The sequence below is a fragment of the Ovis canadensis genome, chromosome 20 (genome assembly GCF_042477335.2).
Source record: "Ovis canadensis isolate MfBH-ARS-UI-01 breed Bighorn chromosome 20, ARS-UI_OviCan_v2, whole genome shotgun sequence".
NCBI classification, from domain to species: domain Eukaryota; kingdom Metazoa; phylum Chordata; class Mammalia; order Artiodactyla; family Bovidae; genus Ovis; species Ovis canadensis.
Genome location: NC_091264.1, coordinates 60,043,396 through 60,063,874, shown reverse-complemented (window position 1 = coordinate 60,063,874; position 20,479 = coordinate 60,043,396). Strand labels below are relative to the sequence as shown.

At 45.0% G+C, this 20,479-nt stretch overlaps 1 protein-coding gene across 6 annotated transcripts in view; it reads left to right on the top strand.

Annotated features, from left to right (window-relative positions):
• LOC138425325 (N-acetyllactosaminide beta-1,6-N-acetylglucosaminyl-transferase-like) overlaps positions 1 to 20,479 on the top strand; it is a 113,766-nt gene that overhangs the window by 24,222 nt on the left and 69,065 nt on the right. For 2 of the 6 annotated variants that reach the window (XM_069563084.1, XM_069563081.1), the window contains exon 1: positions 15,011 to 16,020. The exons of the other annotated variants lie outside the window; for them this stretch is intronic. In XM_069563084.1, the coding sequence (XP_069419185.1) occupies positions 15,102 to 16,020 (919 nt within the window). In that variant the 5' untranslated portion in view covers positions 15,011 to 15,101. Of the gene's footprint in view, positions 1 to 15,010; positions 16,021 to 20,479 lie in introns of those variants that run through there. 6 annotated transcript variants of the gene reach the window in all.

Sequence of the window (20,479 nt, the reverse complement as noted above, 5' to 3'; positions counted from 1 at the left end):
TGCTTATTAAAAACCATAGGGAATTTCCTAGTGGTTCAATGGTTAGGACTCACTGCTTTCACTGCCATGACCCAGGTTTGATCTCTGGTTGGGGAAGATCCCACAAGCCTCACAGCAAGGCCAGAAAAACAAACACAAATTCACATGAGCTCCAATTCCAACCCAAAAACAAAGGCTCCTGTATTCTCCATGTCTTTCCCCAGGAGTGAGGAACCAGGCCCCCATTAACCTCAGCATATTCACTCATCTTCCCCCTCCCACGCTATGTAAGTGGTCTTTCCCATGATGCTTAGCTGAAGTCCTGGCTCCAAGACTTGCTGGTCCCACCTCCACCAGCAGTGGCCTTGGCCTCTGGGAAGAGCAAAGGAAATTGGAATGCATTTTGATGCCTTTATAGACATATATGTATTGAAAGGCAGCTCAACATTTAAATAGATAAATTCAGAGATCAGCTCTAATGCCCCCCAACTTCATGACCTTGGATATGTGTTGGACATTTCTAAGTCTCATTCACTCATTTGTGAAATGGGGATAATAATTGTGCCTACTTCACTGAGTTACTGTGAGTATTAAATGATAATCTACATGAAAATTGGTGACTTGTTCTCTGCAAAAAGAGAAGAGTTGGAGATGGTTCACAGGGCTTGGTCAATGGAGAGTATCTTTAGGTGCCTGGTTAATTATTAGTTCAAGGGTGAGGCCTTGGAGACCTGGTTTGGCCCGGGACTAATTACTCCTCTGGATCAGGTTAATACCTGCAGAAATGTGACCACCTGAAGGGGGAGCAAGAGAGGCGGAATTTGGAAGTCAATTCTACAGGAAAGGAAAAGACTTGTTCAGATGGATTTCCCAGCAATAAGGAAGCTTGAAAGAAAAGATTTACAGTGCTTCAGACCCTGTGCTTCCCAGCACATACTGATAGACTGAATGCCAGAGAAAGAAAAGGAATGTTGGAGAAAGTCACGTGTCTTAGTAAAACTGAACACGGCTCTCCCTATCTCTCCTGGGTTTCTCTGAAGCACACCTGGGTGCTGACTCCTAGCCGTCCCTGGGCCTGCCTGAACGGCATGGGATGGGACACCGACCAACAGCAGGAACTCAGGAGCAAAGCTACTCACATTCAAGTCAAGGTTCAGCCACTTTTAGCACAGCGACCCTGGGCTGGGAGGTCACCGGGAGACGAGTGACCTTCTGAGTTGAGACTCGGAGTTTCCTCATTGGGCAAGAGGGAGTGAGAGCCCCCTGATGCCCAGCTACCAGCTGTGTCATTCACACTCCCTGTTGTAACGTCCATTCTGCTTGTCAGCCCAGGTGTCCCCTCATCCTTGTCTAATCTAGACTCTTGTTGTTTAGCTCCCAAGTAGCGTCCAACTGTTTTACAACTCCGTGGACTGTAGCCTGCCAGGCTCCTCTGTCCATGGGATTGTCCAGGCAAGAATACTAGAGCAGGTTGCCGTTTTCTTCTCCGGGGGATATTCCTGATCCAGGGATCAAACACAGGTCTCCTGCATTGGCAGGCAGATGCTTTACCACTGAGCCCTTTGTAAGCCCCTAATCTAGATTGCTGCCACTGCTGCTTCGCTTCAGTCGTGTCCAGCTCTGTATGACCCCACAGACGGCAGCCCACCAGGCTCCCCCATCCCTGGGATTCTCCAGGCAAGAACACTGGAGTGGGTTGCCATTTCCTTCTCCAGATTACAAGTGCCTTAAAGGCTGACACTTTTGTGTGGATAAGCAACAAGGGGGGTTTGAATTTAGTTGTTCTATTTCCTCTTGGCTCCTTTCCTGCTGGACATTGCTCACTGGTAGGAAGGCGACACCTTTGGGTCATGACTGAGGGTGGCTGGTGTCAGAAGCCAGAGTGGAAACAGCCTCGGTCTGTTTAGGGAAGAAGGGATGGAATGTGGTCTTGCAGAGAGTTTGACCAGAAGTGATAACCATAAATACAAGCTGTTTCAGAAAGACACCTGATTCCCCTCTCACCTGGGAGACTTCACTGAAAGAGTGTTTCTGGGAGGAGGACTTTGACTCCTGTTATTCTTTCATTCATTCATTCACTTCTGGTGAGACACTATATAACAAAGAAAAGCGCACATATCACTAGGGTTCAGCTTGATACCATTCACAAAGTGGATGCAGCCGCAGCCACACAGTCGGTGGAAGGACACAGAACATAACCAGCATTCCGGTCACTACCATGATGTCTGGCAGCACAGACGCTTTTACCTGTTTTTGACTTTCATAGAAATGGAAATGTACAGCATGTACTTTTCCTGTCTGCCTTTTTTTTTTTTCTTGCTCAATGGTCTGTTTGTGAGATTCCCTTTTTGGTGGTTGCAGACAGTTTTATGATTCGTTCTCATTGCTGTGTAGAGAGAAGGAGGTATGTGAAGTTGGGGTGGGAGGGTGGAGGGTGATCTTGTCCCCCTGGAACGTTTAGCCGTATCTGGAGACATTATTGGTTGTCAAAAGCTGGAGGGGGCAGAAGGGGTAATACAAGCATCTGGTGGGTGGAGACTGAGGATGTTGGTAAATACCCACTGGACAGCACCACCCCCTAACAAGGCCTATTCAGCCCACAATGCCAGCAGTACCCTGGTGGAGAAACCCTGCTATGTAACAACTGTTGGTGGGCATTCGGGTCTATTATGAATGTGGCTGCAGCGAATGTTGAGCTATGTGACCTTTTAATTGTTGTTTAGTCGTCAAGTCTTGTCCAACTCTTTTGTGACCCCATGGACTGTAGCCCACCAGGCTCCTCTGTCCATGGGATTTCCCAGGCAAGAATACTGGAGTGGGTTGTCATTTCCCTCTCCAGGACATCTTCCCAACCTGCGGATCGAACCCATGTCTCTAGCCTCTCCTGCACTGGCAGGCAGATTCTTTACTGCTGAGTCATGTGTCCTTTAAACACACACACAAATACCTGGGGATGGAACTGCTGGGTGAGGGAGGTCTGCACTCAGCCTGAGTAGAAATTGCCAGCATTCTGGAGCGATCCCAGTTCGCGCTTCCTCCGGGAGCGCACAGGTGTTCTGGCTGCTCTCCATCTGCACCAATAGATGGTATTTTCTGACTTTTTTTTCATAAAAAAAATGTGCGTCTCCTTCTCCTACACCCTCTTCCATTTCAGTTGATGGCAAACTGGATACTCAAAACATCATTGTTTGTCGGTAAATAACCCTAGTCTATACTTTGTGAAAGACTGGGATTAGCACAGGTGTCCGCACTGTGTACAGTAAATTAGAGAATGAATTTGGGGCAGGATGACCTGCAACTAGGGTTTCTCGTATTTAAATAACACCAACTGTCTATTTTCTTTCATTCTTCCTAAAAGTACCAATTACCATAGTGAATTTACCATAGAAAATTTTATTCAAGGAATCAGGCTATCGACCATTTGAATTCACAGTTTTGGAGGGTTTTTTTTGCTCTTTTGTGGGTTTTATTTTTAGCCGCACCTTAAGGCTGGTGGAATCTGAGTTCCTAGATCAAGGAACCAACTCAGGTCCTCAGCAGTGACAGCTGAGTCCTAACCACTGGACTGCCAAGGAATCCTTAGCATTCATTTTTATTAAATATTTCCAAAATATACAGTATTGATTATCCTGAAATAGTGATTTTTTGTTTTGTTTATGATATATTGCTTAATCTTTAAAAAAAAATAGATCATGTGGGGTCACTGAGGAAAAAATAGTCATAGAATTTGGCATCTGATCCTTTGGGTCTCAAACTTTAGTCTCAAGACCTATTAGAAATGCAAATAATTAAATTCCACCTGGAACTAACTGACTTCTTGGGGGTAGGGGACCTGCAACCTACATTTTAACAACTTCTCCATGTATTGAGAGGTCAAACAGAAGGTTCCAAACTTCTGACCTAAACTACCCTTAACCTCAAGTCACAAGCACACTTAGTTTGGCTTTTGGAAACAAATGTTTTAGTAAAACAATGAGTCAGTTCTTCTTCCAAGATTAAGCAATTAGTTTCCACAGGTAAATTCAGTAGTAAGTTTTATCCTAAAATGTTAACTTGTTGTTGTTCAGTAACTCAGTCATGTCCAACCTTTTGTGACCCCATGAACACACTAGGCTTCCCTGTCCTTCACTGTCTGCAGGAGTTTGCTCAAGCTCATGTCCACTGAGTCAGTGGTGCCATCCAACCATCTCATTCTCTGTCGTCCCCTTCTCCTCCTGCCCTCAATCTTTCCCAGCATCAGGATCTTTTCTAATGAGTCAGCTCTTTGCATCAGGTGGCCAAAGAATTGAAATTTCAGTGTCAACATCAGTTCTTCCAATGAACATTTAGGGTTGATTTCCTTTAGGATCGACTGGTTTGATCTCCTTGCAACCCAAAGGACTCTCAAGAGTCTTCTCCAACACCACAATTTGAAAGCATCAATTCTTTGGTGCTTAGCCTTCTTTATGGTCCAGCTCTGACTGAACCATACATGACTACTGGAAAACCCACAGCTTTGACTATACAGATATTTGTTGGCAAAGTAATGTCTCTGCTTTTTAATACACTGTCTAGGTTTGTCATAGCTTTCCTTGCAAGGAGCAAGCAAGTGTTTTTTAACCTCGTTAACTGGCTATGACTTATTTGGAATAACGGGTTTTTTTGTTTTTGTTTTTTCATTTTCTAAGCCCCGCCCAGTTTCAGGCTCTTTATGGTACCAGTGGCTACCTTTCTGCTACCAGAAGATTGCCTCCTTCCTGGGCAGATTTTGACATTTGCCTATGGGGATTTGTATGGACTGTCTTTTGCAAACATTTGCTTAGCTCCTTTAGCATCCAGGAAGTGTTTCCTTGATTACCTTTGTGCCATCAAAATGAGATGCAGATCAGTTCAGCTCACACTACCATGCTAGGGTTTGGTAGGACCACCTTCTGTACCTGCCACCTAAGCCTTGAAAGTTCTCTGTGTTAATCTTCCTCCCTGCTTTGAGGCAAGAGTTTGAAATCATGCTTTGGGTTCTGTGATCTAGACAACAACCTCTGCTACTGCTAATTAGATGAACAGTATAGAAAGTAAAATGATTGGGTCCCCAGAGAAGGTGGATTTTCCCCAGTGAGCTCCCTTGGAGGGCTTTCGGTTCTGGGAGAAATTGTTGTTTTAAAGATGTGCTTGGAAAATGTCTTCATCCTTCTCTTTAGCATCATGATGATCACAGATATGGACTTCCCCGGCGGTCCAGGGGCTAAGACTTTATGACTCCACTGCATGGGGCACAGGTTTGATCCCTGGTCAGGGAACTAAGATCCCATATGCCTTGTGGCACAGTTAAAAAAAAAAAACAAAACTGCATAGATACATAGACAAACAAAAGGCTTCGTTTACAAAACATCTGGCCACTTAGAACAGAATTGCTTGACTGACTGTCCAAAGTGAAATGGACTGTCACTGTTCTCTGCTTTTTCATTAGATACTTAGTTCCAAGGGAAGAAAATTAATCCATATATTTTGTAATTAAGGAATGAGTCCCTGAGTCACTTGACCTGCTCCAAGAGTAATGAAAACCACACACAAATGACCTGCTGAAGAACAGCCACCAGTGAGTCCAAGAAATGATAGCATCTCACCTCACTTACCTAACCTTTTCTGCTGATATGACTTTGCACCTCTGTGCCACACCAACAAACTTCACCAGACCCCGTCCTTTCCAGTGCCCTTGTGCTGATTTACCAGTATGAATTGAGTGTTTTTGTTCAAGCCTCCTTCCCCTCCATTTCTTTCCCGACTCCAGGATAACTTAATTGTGAATGGAAAAACAGGTCCCAGAACAATTATGAAAGTATAATGAAGTTTGCATTAGTCCATGCAATTAAACCAAGGAAAGATGCGTGAGGAATGTGACTAGAATTCAGTACTGATGTGGTATATTTATAGCTAGGTCTTCGAACAGGCATGTGCTGGGGGACGAAGAGAGAAAAAAAGCACTATTTGTATAGTAAAATGACACCTCCAAATAGCTAGAAATCAGCCTGAAAGAAAAAAAAAATCAGAAACGACTCTCCTAGCCTCTGCTGTTTTGATATATAAATTAAAACAGTGGGCAAATGTGAGCTTCAACATGCCTTCTTCCAGAGCTAAAAACTGCACTTTCAAATGCCCAGATGATTTTGGACCTGTCTGGCAAGCATCGAACACACTGCATGGTGGAGCTGCTGGGTTGTGAGAGAAACGGGAGGTGAAAGCCCCTGCTCTCCTGCACTCACCCTTTATTTATTTATTTATTTATTTTGCACTCACCCTTTAAACATGACTGGTTCTTTGAGGTCTCAGTTCACCGACTTGAAGGTTTTTATCTGCTGCCCTGCCAAAGAAATTCTAGATTTACAGCTCTCCCTGGGAAATTTCTGCACGTGCGGCTTTCTTGATTTGGTTTTCTTGCTCACTCTTGTAATCTCCCCAACTGGAATGCCTTCTCCTCGCTCTGTTTGAATCTCACCATTGGAAGCTCTTGCAGACCATCCCAGATCCAAGGGAATTGTTTGTTTCTCTTCTGAGTTCCTGTCACATTTATCAGACACCTTCTTGTTTGGAACAATCCATGGTCTTTCCTGTTTTGTTGGTTGTCTTTCCAGCTGTATGCATTTTAAATCCTAGTAAAGATACACTTTCCTACAGGTCAGAGGCCATACCTCATACTTCCTGGATTCCATCACTGTTGCTTAGCGATTCCCCTTACATCATACTAAATTGTCCTTCATTTTAAAAGCTGGAAAGGGAGACTTCCCTAGCGGTCTAGTGGTTGAGACCCCACACTTCCAATGCAAGGACTGGCGTTCGAGTCCTGGTCGGGGAACTAAGATCCCACATGCCATGTGGCACAGCCAAAAATTGAAAGAATAAAAATGAAAAATAAATAAAACTAGTTTTAAAAATCTGGAAGGGACCATGGAGAACATCCTTTTTATTTATTTTTAAGTTATTATTATTTTAAAATATTGATTTGGCTATGCCAGGTCTTAGTTACGGCATGAGGGGTCCAGTCACCTGATAGGGGATTGGCCCTGCATTGGGAGAACAGAGTTTTAGCTCTAGGTCATCAGGGAAGTTCCAAGAACATCATTTTTAAAGAAGAAGCCAGTGGGAGCCTAAGATCACATAATCAGTTAAAGGTAGAAAATTCACCAGTACCTGGGTTTCCTTATTTTGGCACCATTCCCTGTTAGTAATTGTAGGGGTTGATGGGTAACCTTTCCTTGAAACGCAAGAGAAAGTACATCTTGCATGGTTCTCTCCCCCACCACCTCCACTAAAGTGATTAAAAGTTGTGTTTTTTGAATGTTATTTTAAAATGTTATTTGATGTATCTGGTCGGTCAACGTGGTCAGAGCTTTTGCTTGTCAGAGAAAAAGACACCCATGTTCTGTTCCCAATTCTAGTTGAAAGAACATTTACCCATGAGCACCTTGGAATTGTGGGGAATGTGGACTCCATTCATTCATTCACCCATTCATTCATTCAACACGTTCAGCACATATAGATAAATCACCTAGGTAAGGTAACATTCATATGTCTCATCACCAGGTGGAACAACAGGAAAATAACAATAGAAAGTAGATTCTACTCATTCACTGACTATTAATTCCTTATGGACCTAGGGACTTTAAATCTCTCCCTTATCTTTATTTCTTTATTTAAGAAAAACTCAAACAATACAGTATCTGATGTCCTGTGAATATCTGCAGGACTAAAGCCTCAACTGTAAGAGCCTCCTACATTTCCTTCTACTTCTAGGAAATGTAGTTAACCGAGGCATCATTATCACCCTTGCCTTGTAGTTCAAGAGGCTTTACTTTAGTTATGTGTAAATGGACTCAAGGGGCTTCCCTGGTGCTCAGACGGTAAAGTGTCTGCCTGTAATGCAGGAGACCTGGGTTCTATCCCTGGGTCGGGAAGATCCCCTGGAGAAGGAAATGGCAACCCATTTCAGTACTCTTGCCTGGAAAATTCCATGGATGGAGGAGCCTGGTAGGCTACAGTCCATGAGAGTGCAAAGAGTTGTACATGACTGAGCAACTTCACTGGTTCAAATGGACTTAATGGACGTGAAGTTGAGCAAATTCCAGGAGATGATGAAGAACAGGGAAGCCTGATGTGCTGTAGTCCATGGGGTCACAAAGAGTCGAACATGAATTAGGGACTGAACAACAGCAACTCTATACTGCTACTATTAGTACCAACGAGTGCCTTATGCATTTGTGGGCTGACTTTCCACCGTGATTTATTTTGCTCCTGTTCTTCCTCCAGTTGGCACTTGTTGCCTGGGAGCTTCTCAACCCAACGTCTTAGGTGGTGCTCCTTGGGCAAAAAAGTGATGTCCAAGTTTTTCAGAACAATAATATGCAAGGTCTTTTATGACCTTTTATGACCAGCAGCCACCTCCCTAGGGGTGTGACTCAGCCTGGCAGGCAACAAACTCCAGGTGCTGCTCCCTCGACGCACCTTCTGTAGGTCTCCCAGCATCAGGTAAGTGCTACCTTGCCTCCTCGCACAGAAAGCCTAGGGGTGCTGAGGTTTTCCTCCTCAACTTTGATTATTTCTTTATTTCACTGAGACTGGGAGTCTTCTATCATTTTGCAAAAAGGATATCCTCTTCATTTTGGAGCTATGCTCCAGCTAGCTTTGAAATTGGAAAAATTCTTCTTTTTTAAAAATTAGAATATAGTTGACTGAGGGTTTCTCTGGTGGCTCAGATGGTTAAGAATCTGCCTGCAATGTGGGAGACACAGGAGACGTGGGTTCGATCTCTGGTTTGGGAAGATCCCCTGGAGAAGTAAATGGCAACCCACTCCAGTATTCTTGTCTGGAGAATCCCATGGATAAAGGAGCCTGGCAGACTACAGTCCATGGAGTTTCAAAGAGTTGGACACGACTGAATGACTAACACACACACATAGTTGACTTACAATGTTTCACGCGTACAGCAAAGTGATTCAGTTATTCCTAAACATGTATTATCTATTCTTTTTCAGATTCTTTTCCATTATAGGTTATTACAAGATATTGAATATAGTCCCCTGTGCTGTTGTGTTGCACAGTAGGTCCTTGTTGGTTATCTACATTTTCGTGTGTATGTGTTAATCCCCGAACTCCTAATTTATCCCTCCACCCCCCTTTTCTCCTTTGATAACCATGTTTGTTTTCTTTGTGAGTATATTTCTGTGTTGTAAATAAGTTCATTTGTATTCTTTTTTTTTAATTTCACCTGTAAGTAACATCACTTATACAAAGATGATTTTCATCTTTCTCTGTCCAACATACTTCATTTAGTATGATCATCTGTGTGTGTGTGTGTATGTGTGTGTGTGCGCACGCGCTTAGTTGCTCAGTCATGTCCAACTCTTTGCAACCCCATGGACTGTAGACTGCTAGGCTTCTCTGTCCATGGAAAATTCCCAAGCAAGTATACTGAAGCAGGTTGCCATTTCCTACTGCAGGGGATCTTCCCAGCCCAGGGATCAAACACCCATTTCTTGTGTCTCCTGCAAGGATGATTCTTTACCACTGTGCTGCCTGGGAAGCCCCCACGATCTTCTCCAGGTCCATGTATATTGCTGCAAGTGGCATCATTTCATCCTTTCATATGGCTCAGAAATATTCCATTGTATATGCACCACATCTTCTTTACCCATCCCTTTGTCGATGGACATTTATGTTGCTTCTATTGTAAATAGTGCTGCAGTGAACATTAGGGTGCATGTATCTTTTCTGGATATCTACCCAGGAGTGGAATCGCAAGACCATATGGTAACTCCGTTTTTAGTTCCTTAAGGAACCTGAATACTATTCTCCATAGAGGCAGCACCAAGTTACATTCCCATCATCAGTGTAGGAGGGTTCCCGGAAAAACTCTTAAATGATGCAGCAAACAATAAAAGCTTCTGAATGGAAGAAAGAACAAGCTTTTAAGGTGGCCCTGGGGAGGGCAAACATGTCTAGCCTGATTAATTGTCTAGTTCGGGCATAATTGCTTCCAGAGTGAGCCAAAGGTGGGGTTGCTGGGCCTGCACGTGTGGATCCTGCCCTTGCCTGCAGTCACGGGCAGGGAGGCAAGGCTGAGCTATTCAGTCTCAGCAGCAAAGAAACAAACAAAAAAAACCCCAAAATGCCTGGTGTCTGTGCTGGAAAAGCAGGTCTTATGGCCTCACAGGAAGGAAAGGGAACAGTGGTCTTTTGCTGTTACAAGTGTTTTGGTTTTGTTTTTTTTTTTAAGTTCTCCTGTAGGGAATTTTCAATACCCAAGGGCAGACAGGAAAGACAGCTATATTTTCAAAACTCAAATAGTGCTGCTTTAAGTAACGGATTGAATACCAAAGAAGTATGCTGGAAGTTCCTAATTGGTTAATGTCTGTGTTTCTCAATAGAGTAATATTATTAACGTCTACCCTCTAAGCCTGTAGAAATCTGAATCCCTTTCTTGCTGGCTAGTTGGAAATAATAATGTAAACAGACTCTTGTGGCCTCATTAAGTCATGTGTCTGAACACTTTGTCAAACTGCAAATATTTAAAATATTTTAATATTCATTCTAAGCCAAAAAGGCTTTGCCAAACTAGATATTGAAATTACTCTCTGTTGTTTTGAAACAGAATAGATTATAGCCTGATATTTAAAGGTATTATTTGGAGGGAGGAGGGAAGCAGCTTGGGATTGAATTTTCCATTATCTTGAACTATGGGGACACCAAGAATTAGATTAATCTGCTCTGTCCAGCTAAAGGCTCCATTTACTTTTTCCACTTTGGATAAAAATCCAAAGGTGGGTGCCATGCAGAGTTTATTTGTGATAGATCTTAGAGGATGAGGAGAATTTAGTAAGGGGGGGAGAAAAATAATGTATGAGCTGGAAGAATGAAAAATGTGAGCAATAAAAAGTCGAAGGAAAACCCGCCATGGTTCAGGAAGTGATGAGTCATTCAGTTGGAGTACAGAGTGACTTGAGTCATGGGGATTAACCTTGCTTTTCCTGCCTCTTCTGAAAGCAAAAAAATCAGCATATTGTGCTATTAATTTTATTAATAGCAGAGTAGAGACTTTTCAAAAGGGAGCAGGGAAAGGGCATTAAAAGACATTTTTTTCTTCATCGGGTGGGGTGGGGGCTGTCTCCATGGTGCGTTACTGCTACAGAATGAAGGCTCAGAGAGTTACTTTCAGATCAAAGCTGAGGGGAAATGGGAGGGCAGACAGTAGTTGCATGGGAAGTCATCGTAAAGAACATACATTGATCTGTATGAAAAAAGAAATGGCCACCCAGTCCAGTATTCTTGCCTGGAAAATTCTATGGATGGAGGAGCCTGGCGCGCTACAGTCCACGGGGCACAGTGTCAGACACGACTAAGCACCTTTCACTTTCACTTTTCGTTGTAAAGGTACAAGGCAAAGAGGATGAGAGGCAGATGCTCTAAAACCCTGAACTCCCCAACAGTTTGGGGGATAGTTTTTAAGAAAAATTTTGGGATGAGGGCTGCAAGGCGTGTGACTTTGTTCTTACTGACTGGAAAGCTGAGCGCCAAAGAATTGATGCTTTTGAACTGTGGTGTTGGAGAAGACTCTTGAGAATCCCTAGGACTGCAGGGAGATCCAACCAGTCCATTCTGAAGGAGATCAGTCCTGGGTGTTCATTGGAAGGACTAATGCTGAAGCTGAAGCTCCAGTTCTTTGGCCATCTGATGCGAAGAGCTGACTCCCTGGAAAAGCCCCTGATGCTGGGAAAGATTGAAGGTGGGAGAAGGGGATGACAGAGGATGAGATGGTTGGATGGCATCACTGACTCGATGGACATGAGTGGCATCAATGGACATGAGTTTGAGCAAGCTCTGGGAGGTGGTGATGGACAGGGAGCCTTGGCGTGCTGCAGTTCATGGACTGAACTGTACTGAGGTTCAGTTCAGTTCAGTTCAGTTCAGTCACTCAGTCGTGTCCCACTCTTTGCAACCCCATGAATCGCAGCACGCCAGGCCTCCCTGTCCATCACTATCTCCCGGAGTTCACTCAAACCCACGTCCATCGAGTCAGTGATGCCATCCAGCCATCTCATCCTCTGTCGTCCCCTTCTCCTTCTGCCCCCAATCCCTCCCAGCATCAGAGTCTTTTCCAATAAGTCAACTCTTCACATGAGGTGGCCAAAGTACTGGAGTTTCAGCTTTCGCATCATTCCTTCCAAAGAAATCCCAGGGTTGATCTCCTTTAGAATGGACTGGTTGGATCTCCTTGCAGTCCAAGGGGCTCTTAAGAGTCTTCTCCAACAACACAGTTCAAAAGCATCAATTCTTCGGCGCTCAGCCTTCTTCACAGTCCAACTCTCATATCCATACATGACCACAGGAAAAACCATAGCCTTGACTAGATGGACCTTAGTCGGCAAAGTAATGTCTCTGCTTTTGAATATACTGTCTAGGTTGGTCATAACTTTTCCTCCAAGGAGTAAGCGTCTTTTAATTTCATGGCTGCAATCACCATCTGCAGTGATTTTGGAGCCCCCCAAAATAAAGTCTGACACTGTTTCCACTGTTTCCCCATCTATTTCCCATGAAGTGATGGGACCGGATGCCATGATCTTCATTTTCTAAATGTTGAGCTTTAAGCCAACTTTTTCACTCTCCTCTTTCACTTTCATCAAGAGGCTTTTGAGTTCCTCTTCACTTTCTGCCATAATGGTGGTGTCATCTGCATATCTGAGGTGATTGATATTTCTCCTGGCAATCTTGATTCCAGCTTGTGTTTTTTCCAGTCCTGCGTTTCTCATGATGTACTCTGCATATAAGTTAAATAAGCAGGGTGACAATATACAGCCTTGACATACTCCTTTTCCTATTTGGAACCAGTCTGTTGTTCCATGTCCAGTTCTAACTGTTGCTTCCTGACCTGCATACAGATTTCTCAAGAGGCAGGTCAGGTGGTCTGGTATTCCCATCTCTTTTAGAATCTTCCACAGTTTATTGTGATCCACACAGTCAACGGCTTTGGCATAGTCAATAAAGCAGAAATCGATGTTTTTCTGGAACTCTCTTGCTTTTTCGATGATCCAGCGGATGTTGGCAATTTGATCTCTGGTTCCTCTGCCTTTTCTAAAACCAGCTTGAACATCAGGGAGTTCACGGTTCAGTACTGCTGTAGCAGGGATCTTTGCTCAAACTGAAGTTAGCATCCTCTACCTGGGAGGGGCCCTAGATTCTGAAGATAAAATAAAGACACTGTTCCCTGTATGCCGAGAGGTGGAGCCAGGACCCTGCCCCAAGGCTGTACTTCTGTTTCTTGGCTCTTCTCCACTTGTGTCTGCATGCCCTTCCCTTCTCTCCCCAATTGAGTTCAGCGCAGTCGCTCAGTCCTGTCCGACTCTTTGCAACCCCATGAATCGCAGCACGTCAGGCCTCCCTGTCCACCACCAACTCCCAGAGTTCACTCAGACTCATGTCCATCGAGTCAGTGATACCATCCAGCCATCTCATCCTCTGTCGTCGCCTTCTGCCCCCAATCCCTCCCAGCATCAGGGTCTTTTCCAATGAGTCAACTCTTTGCATGAGGTGGCCAAAGTACTGGAGCTTCAGCTTTAGCATCAGTCCTTCCAAAGAACACCCAGGACTGATCTCCTTTAGAATGGACTGGTTGGATCTCCTTGCAGTCCAAGGGACTCTCAAGAGTCTTCTCCAACAACACAGTTCAAAAGCATCAATTCTTCAGCACTCAGCTTTCTTCACAGTCCAACTCTCACATCCATACATGACCACTGGAAAAACCATAGCCTTGACTAGACAGACCTTAGTTGGCAAAGTAATGTCTCTGCTTTTGAATATGCTATCTAGGTTGGTCATAACTTTCCTTCCAAGAAATAAACATCTTTTAATTTCATGGCTGCAATCACCATCTGCAGTGATTTTGGAGCCCCCCAAAATAAATCTGACACTGTTTCCACTGTTTCCCCATCTATTTCCCATGAAGTGATGGGACCGGATGCCATGATCTTCGTTTTCTGAATGTTGAGCTTTAAGCCAACTTTTTCACTCTCTTCTTTCACTTTCATCAAGAGGCTCTTTAGTTTCTCTTTGAGTGGGACACAACTGAAGCGACTTAGCAGCAGCAGCAGTAGCACTTTCTGTCATAAGGGTGGTGTCATGTGCATATCCCCTGATTAGCAACTGTTTGAATCTGCCCTTTGGAGCGCAGGGAAGGTCAAGGAGGCTGAAGAAAGCCTATTTCCTACAAACAAGAAATAGGGGTCAGGGAGAGGCTTTGTACCAGGGAAGACCCCAGGGGGTCCCGCCCTGTCTCAGCCCTAGGATAAGCAGCACAGAGGGAGGAGAGGGACTGCGCCCTGATCTCAGAGTCACAGGACAGGTAACCTAAACTTTCAGATCCTCTAGGACAGGAACTCCTTTCAGCGCCCGATTTGGAAAAGAGCAGGGCGGGGCCCCGGCGGGACCGTCGAGCCGGTTGGATGAGGCTTTCTTTGGGACCTTGTCGCTGCATTCCCACCTACCCCACCCTGACGCGGCATATTTGAGAATGGAGGCTGCCGGGGACACCCAGGATTGTGCTGGGAGGGTCCCTCGTCACGGGAAACAAGCGAGGGTGAGTGTCGCAGCCTGTGGGGTGACTAGCAGGAAATGGCACGCGAAGCGCATCATTTCGACTTTTGACTCTTACTGTACACATTCCCCGAATGACCTCAGCAAGGGGGAGAGGGTCGGGGAGAGAAAAACCTTGCGAAATGGAAGAAAAGAGATCTGAAAAACTAAAGCCGCAGGCGGCGAGGGGAAAGGAATGACCGGAGTTGTAGTGAAACCGGCAGCTACGGCGAGCGGGGAAGCCGCTGGGAGGGGAAGAGGCTGGGCTTAAAGCAACCTGCTGCGGGGTGTAGACAAAGGCGGCTTGGGAGGCAGAGGCCGGGGCGGGATCAGTCGCTACTATCAGCCTGGGGAGAGCGCCAGCAGCTGGACTCCCGCGTGGAAACCCGGGAAATTCACCAGCCTCCCCTTCAGGGCAGGAATGCCCGGAGTATGCACCAAGCTAAGAACCCAGAGGGAAAAAGTAAGTTTGGGAGAGGACTTAACCGATTTTGACGGTCTTTGAACTCTTGACTCCTCTTGGAGGCATGCCTTCACCGATGCGTTCCCTCTTCATCGTTTCTGTCTCTTGTGTCATCGTTTTCATTGTGTTTTGTGTGTTCAACTTTGGGGGAGATCAAGGCTTCCAGAGGCTAAATAACTCAGACACTTGGATGCTGACTCAAGTTTGCACATCCCTTATCAAAGACAAAACACCGTTACTCTGGAGAAACAAACTAATGATGTATGAGAAGTCTTCCTGCGAGGCGTACCTGACCCAAAGCCACTACATCACGGCGCCTTTATCAAAGGAAGAAGCCGAGTTTCCTTTGGCATATATCATGGTCATCCATCACAACTTCGGCACCTTTGCGAGGCTCTTCAGGGCTATTTACATGCCTCAGAACGTCTACTGTGTTCATGTGGATGAGAAAGCGACAGTTGAATTTAAAGACTCAGTGGAGCAGTTACTGAGCTGCTTTCCAAATGCTTTTCTGGCTTCCAAGATGGAGCCCGTGGTCTATGGTGGGATTTCCAGGCTCCAGGCTGACCTGAACTGCATCAAAGATCTTGCAGCCTCGGAGGTTCCCTGGAAATACGCCCTCAACACCTGTGGGCAAGATTTTCCTCTGAAAACCAACAGGGAGATCGTTCAGTATCTGAAGGGATTTAAAGGGAAAAACATCACCCCCGGAGTGCTGCCCCCAGCTCACGCAATTGGGCGGACTAAGTATGTCCACCGGGAGCACCTGGGCAAAGAGCTTTCCTATGTGATAAGAACCACAGCCTTGAAGCCGCCTCCTCCCCACAATCTCACCATCTACTTTGGCTCTGCCTATGTGGCCCTGTCCAGAGAGTTTACCAACTTTGTTCTCCAGGACCCACGGGCCCTTGACTTGCTCCAGTGGTCCAAAGACACCTTCAGTCCGGATGAACATTTCTGGGTGACGCTCAATAGGATTCCAGGTATGTGGGATTCCCTATTTCATGTGAAGGCGACATTCTGTACTTGAAAGGGCTTTTCGAGAGCCTGCACCTTTTTGATCAGGAGATAAAAGCTGAAGTATGTAGTTTTCGCCTGAATTCTTTCTAAACCCTGAAAGAATTGATGTTCTTTAGGTGACAGTTCAGTAGTCTAACCAAGCCAAGCATTGGTGGTATTGATCTGCAGTTGGTCGTGTCCTCTTGCATTTAGCATCTTATTAAAATCTTTACCGCAGTCAGGATGAACTGCGCTCCATTCCCCCCTGGTGTTCTTTCTTTTCCCCAAATTTGTCAGACTTGCTATAACCTCAGAGCCATTGGCTTGGCCACTCCCCTGCCCATTCCTAGACTCCCCCTTATCAGCCAGATGTCATCAACTCTGAGAAGCTGAACTGACCATCCCACTCTTTTTCTTCAGAGATTTTTTATCATCTTCTGGAATTATTAAATCTACTTATTTGCATGGATTTGTTTTTGGCCTTCTTCGCATTAGCTCCATGAAGCAGGTCATTTTCTGTTTTGTTAAGTGCTGTAGCCTCTATGCAAAGAACACGGTAAATGCTCAATAAAAAAATGAATGAATGAATGAATGGCAGAGCATGAGGCTTTACTGTGGCCCCACAGCTGTCTCCCTGAGACCCAGTGGGCAGAGAAATATCTGGACTCATGCAAGTACCACATCATTTAAAAAATGTATTTATTCCTAACTTCAGATAAATAATGAGATTCCAGGAGAAGCTTTTTCCTTTCTCATCAAAGCAGTTCTACCTGTGCTAACAGACCAGATCATTGATTTTTAAAACTATATAAAACATGATAGGATTTCTGCGGAAGGAAACAGCATGCTTTGGACTCACTGAAAAATACAAAATGGATCTCTGATGAACTCGACAGCATTATTATAGCTAGAGAAAAGCAATCATTGTTCTGGTTTTTGGGGGGCTGCCAAGTTGGAAACACTGGTAGGTGCTCTTAGACTGCAGGGCAAGGCCTGCTGGGCGATAAACATGCCAGCATTCTCTGGAAAACGCCGTGTTTGGTCTCCGAGTCCCAGGGTGACTGGCTGGGGAACAGGGCTTGCTCCCATCAGTGTGCACTCTGTGTCCTGGCCTCCCTCTTCCAGGGCCTCCGCCTTTTCACCTTTTACATGTTGTTTCCATCTTGAGTGTCTAAGTGGGGAACATTAGGTACTTAGAGGCTGGTTTTCATATTTAAATATTTATTCCCTTTGTGTTTCACTATCCTCTTGAGATTTATAATGGTTTGATACTAGCCACGTGGTTTCAGAGATATCATACTGAGATGAAGGCAGTTGTAACTTCACAAAAGCCTAAACTGTCGTTTCTTAAGAAAAGGAAAAACATGGGTTTGGGTTAGTGTTAAATGTCTCTGTTTGCTTAGCAGAAGGATGGTTAGTCTTACCAATGTCAAATCAACTTAAGAAAATCAAGGAAAAAATAATCTTTCACCGCCCTTTTCCCGCCCCCTTTTTTTCCCCTTAATTCCCTTTCCAGCCCTGGTGAAATGAAGGCAGGAGGCTGAGAATGATATACCTCGACAGGCTCAGGATACAAAACCATTTTTGCTGTAGGTTCGTGGGGTAGCTCCCTGCCTTCTGCCCTCTCTTGGTGACTGTATGGTAGTGGTGGTGGTTTAGCCACTAAGCCGTGTCTAACTCTTGTGACTCCGTGGACTGTAGCCTGCCAGCCTCTTCTGTCCAAGGGATTTTCCACAAAAGTCGTCTCTTGGAACCTCCTATCTCCCCAGCTACAAAATAAAAGACCCAATAGGCAAGACCCTTTTTTTTTTGGTTCCTATATATGCCTTTGTTTTTTTTTTTTTTGCAGAGGACACAATACTCAGAACCACATAAACACATAGCACAGAGAGCTGCTGAGAACTTGTAGAAAGGCCAAGGTACTGGTGAGTCTAGACTCCCTCAGTCTTGCTGCCTCATAGCCTAGGCAAGTGCATGTCATCACCCCTGTGGGAAACTGGAGGCGAGAGCTTCACTATGGGGACCCTCAGTGATCTGATTCTTCAAGGGATGCCTTTCAGAATAATGCGCCTCTTCCCAGGGGCTTGCCGCCTTCCTCTCTTGCATTCTGGGTGGTATCCCGATTCAGGAGCAGGCAGGAGGATATCCTGGATATCCTGCCCGTAGGTGGGCCCTTCCCGAATCACAGGTGACAAGGAAAATAAGCCGTCACGTGCTCTGGCCCCAGTGATGGACCTCCCCTTCTTCAGAGGTGATGCCAGTGCTCCACGCTCTCCAGTGGTTTTCCACTTGGGCATTCTCTGTGATTTAGGATAGGATGTGGGAACCTGGTTCTTAATAACCAGGCACCCTTTGACCATATCAGCTCTTCCCTTCTCTGTGTCGTGTTTCAGGGGGGAAGGTCCTTCGATAAACAGCATACACATCCTTCTCCAAGTTCAGATGGTGCTTTTCCTGCCTCCCTCGAAGTTCCCTTCTCTCTGTGTCCTAAACATCCTAAAAGATCTTTTTTTAGGTAGTTATTTATTTATCTCCTTGGCTGTGCCAGGTCTTGGGATCTTGGGATCTGGCGCCCCTTGGGATCTTTAGTTGTGGCTTGTGAACTCTTAGTTGTGGGAGGTTGGATCTAGTTCCCTGACCAGGGACGAACCTGGGCCCCCTGCATTGAAAGTGCAGAAGAGTCTCAGCCACTGGACCACCAGGGAAGCCCCGCTAAATATCCTAAATTAAAGTGTTTGTGTTAGAAAGACCCTGCATGGGCATATCGTGCTCCCTGAAACACCCACAAAAAGATTAAGACCATGAACATCACTAGGATCCTGTTCCTGAATGATATCAGAAGACTAAAGGAGAACAGTTTAAGATGAGTGACTCTGTGAAAGTATATTCATTGAGGCAGGACTGAGGCGCATATCCTCACTGCTTTTTTTTTTTTTTTTTTTTCCTTTTCATGTTGTCTTTCTATTGAGACAATGAATTCCCTATTGGTTTCCAACACTTTGGTTTTCTCCAACTGTGTTAGAATGAGAAACGGTGCTGGCCAGGCCAGAGAGAGTCCCAGGGGGGCCCGGTCTCACATCCTTCTTTGGGGAAGGCCAGAAAGAGTGGCTCTCATTCCATCCTGTGTGGCTGTGTGCAGATGGGTTATCTGGATTTCTACCTTCTGACCACATTCTCAAAGGAATTCCTTCAGGAGCATGCATTTTTCTGACTCATGCTGTAGAGCACGGGGTTTAGGGTGAGCCTGAGGCTCTATCCTGTGGCCCCGGTATGAATTCTGGTTCGTGCTGATGTTTCCCAACTTCCCCAGTCTTTGTTATCTCTGCTGTATGTCACCTGAAGAAAAGCCCATTTTCCCTAGTTTTTTTCTGGTTATTCCCTTAGCATTATCTTTGGTTTGTCTGCCCCAGGGTGGAGTGCCAGAGACCATTGAGATGCTTTAAGTCTTAATGTGGTTGTTGAGTATCTGCAGAAGCCACTGCTGGTCGAGTTTTTTCACAGTCCCTTCCACAAGAAGCTCACTTGTCTTCTTGTCTCACCTTACAGCGGATCTAAGGAAAACCTAAAACTAGACTTCCCTAGCGGTCCAGTGGTTAAGACCCTGCCTTACGGTACAGGGGCTGTGGGTTCGATTCCTGGTCTGGAAACGAAGATCCTGCACACCACAGCTAAGGAACCTACGTGCCGCAGCCAAAAGAAAAAAAAAAAAAGGCTTAGAATAGTTTGAGAAAAAAAGAAAAGGCAAAACTGCTCCGTGCTTTGGCTTCAGCTCCTTTCCCCCCACTCCCCGTTATTTTGGATTTTTGCTCATCATTCCTCTGACCTTTCTCATGCCATGAGGCTTTTCTTCCATAAGAATGTTTTCATTTGCCTTTTCCTCTTTCCATTTTGTATACTTTTTTTTTTTTGAGCCCCTTTGTCAAATAGATTACCTCAACCTCAGAAATGACCACATTTCCTCATTTTTCAGTCCTAAAAATAGCATGTTTCTTACTTTGATTTATTTTGCTTTTTTGACTTTGAGCTTTATTTATACGTGGACTTTCTTTGGGTGTGTGTTATGACTCTTTGAGGTGCATGAGATAGAAATGTAACTCAAAGTTGCTTAAACAAACACAGCAGGACTTACCGGATCATGTCAATAGAACTGAGGTGTCCAAAGAGGGCCTCCAAGTAAAGTTAGACCAAGGCTCAGAATAGTGTATTTGGGACTCGAATACACCAGAGTCCTCTCTCTGTAAGGTGACCAGTTGTCCCAGTGCACCCAAGTTTGAAGAAGCATCTTCAGAAGGTCCCATGGGCCTTCCATGCTAAAGCCAGAAAAGTCCCAGTTTGGTCCGAGATGGTCACTCTGTCTCTGAGTTGACTTTTTAAAGTTTCTCCCTCCCCACATGGTGTCAGAGAGACTCAGAAGTAGCCCCAAGTGTTTGCTTCTCACAGCTG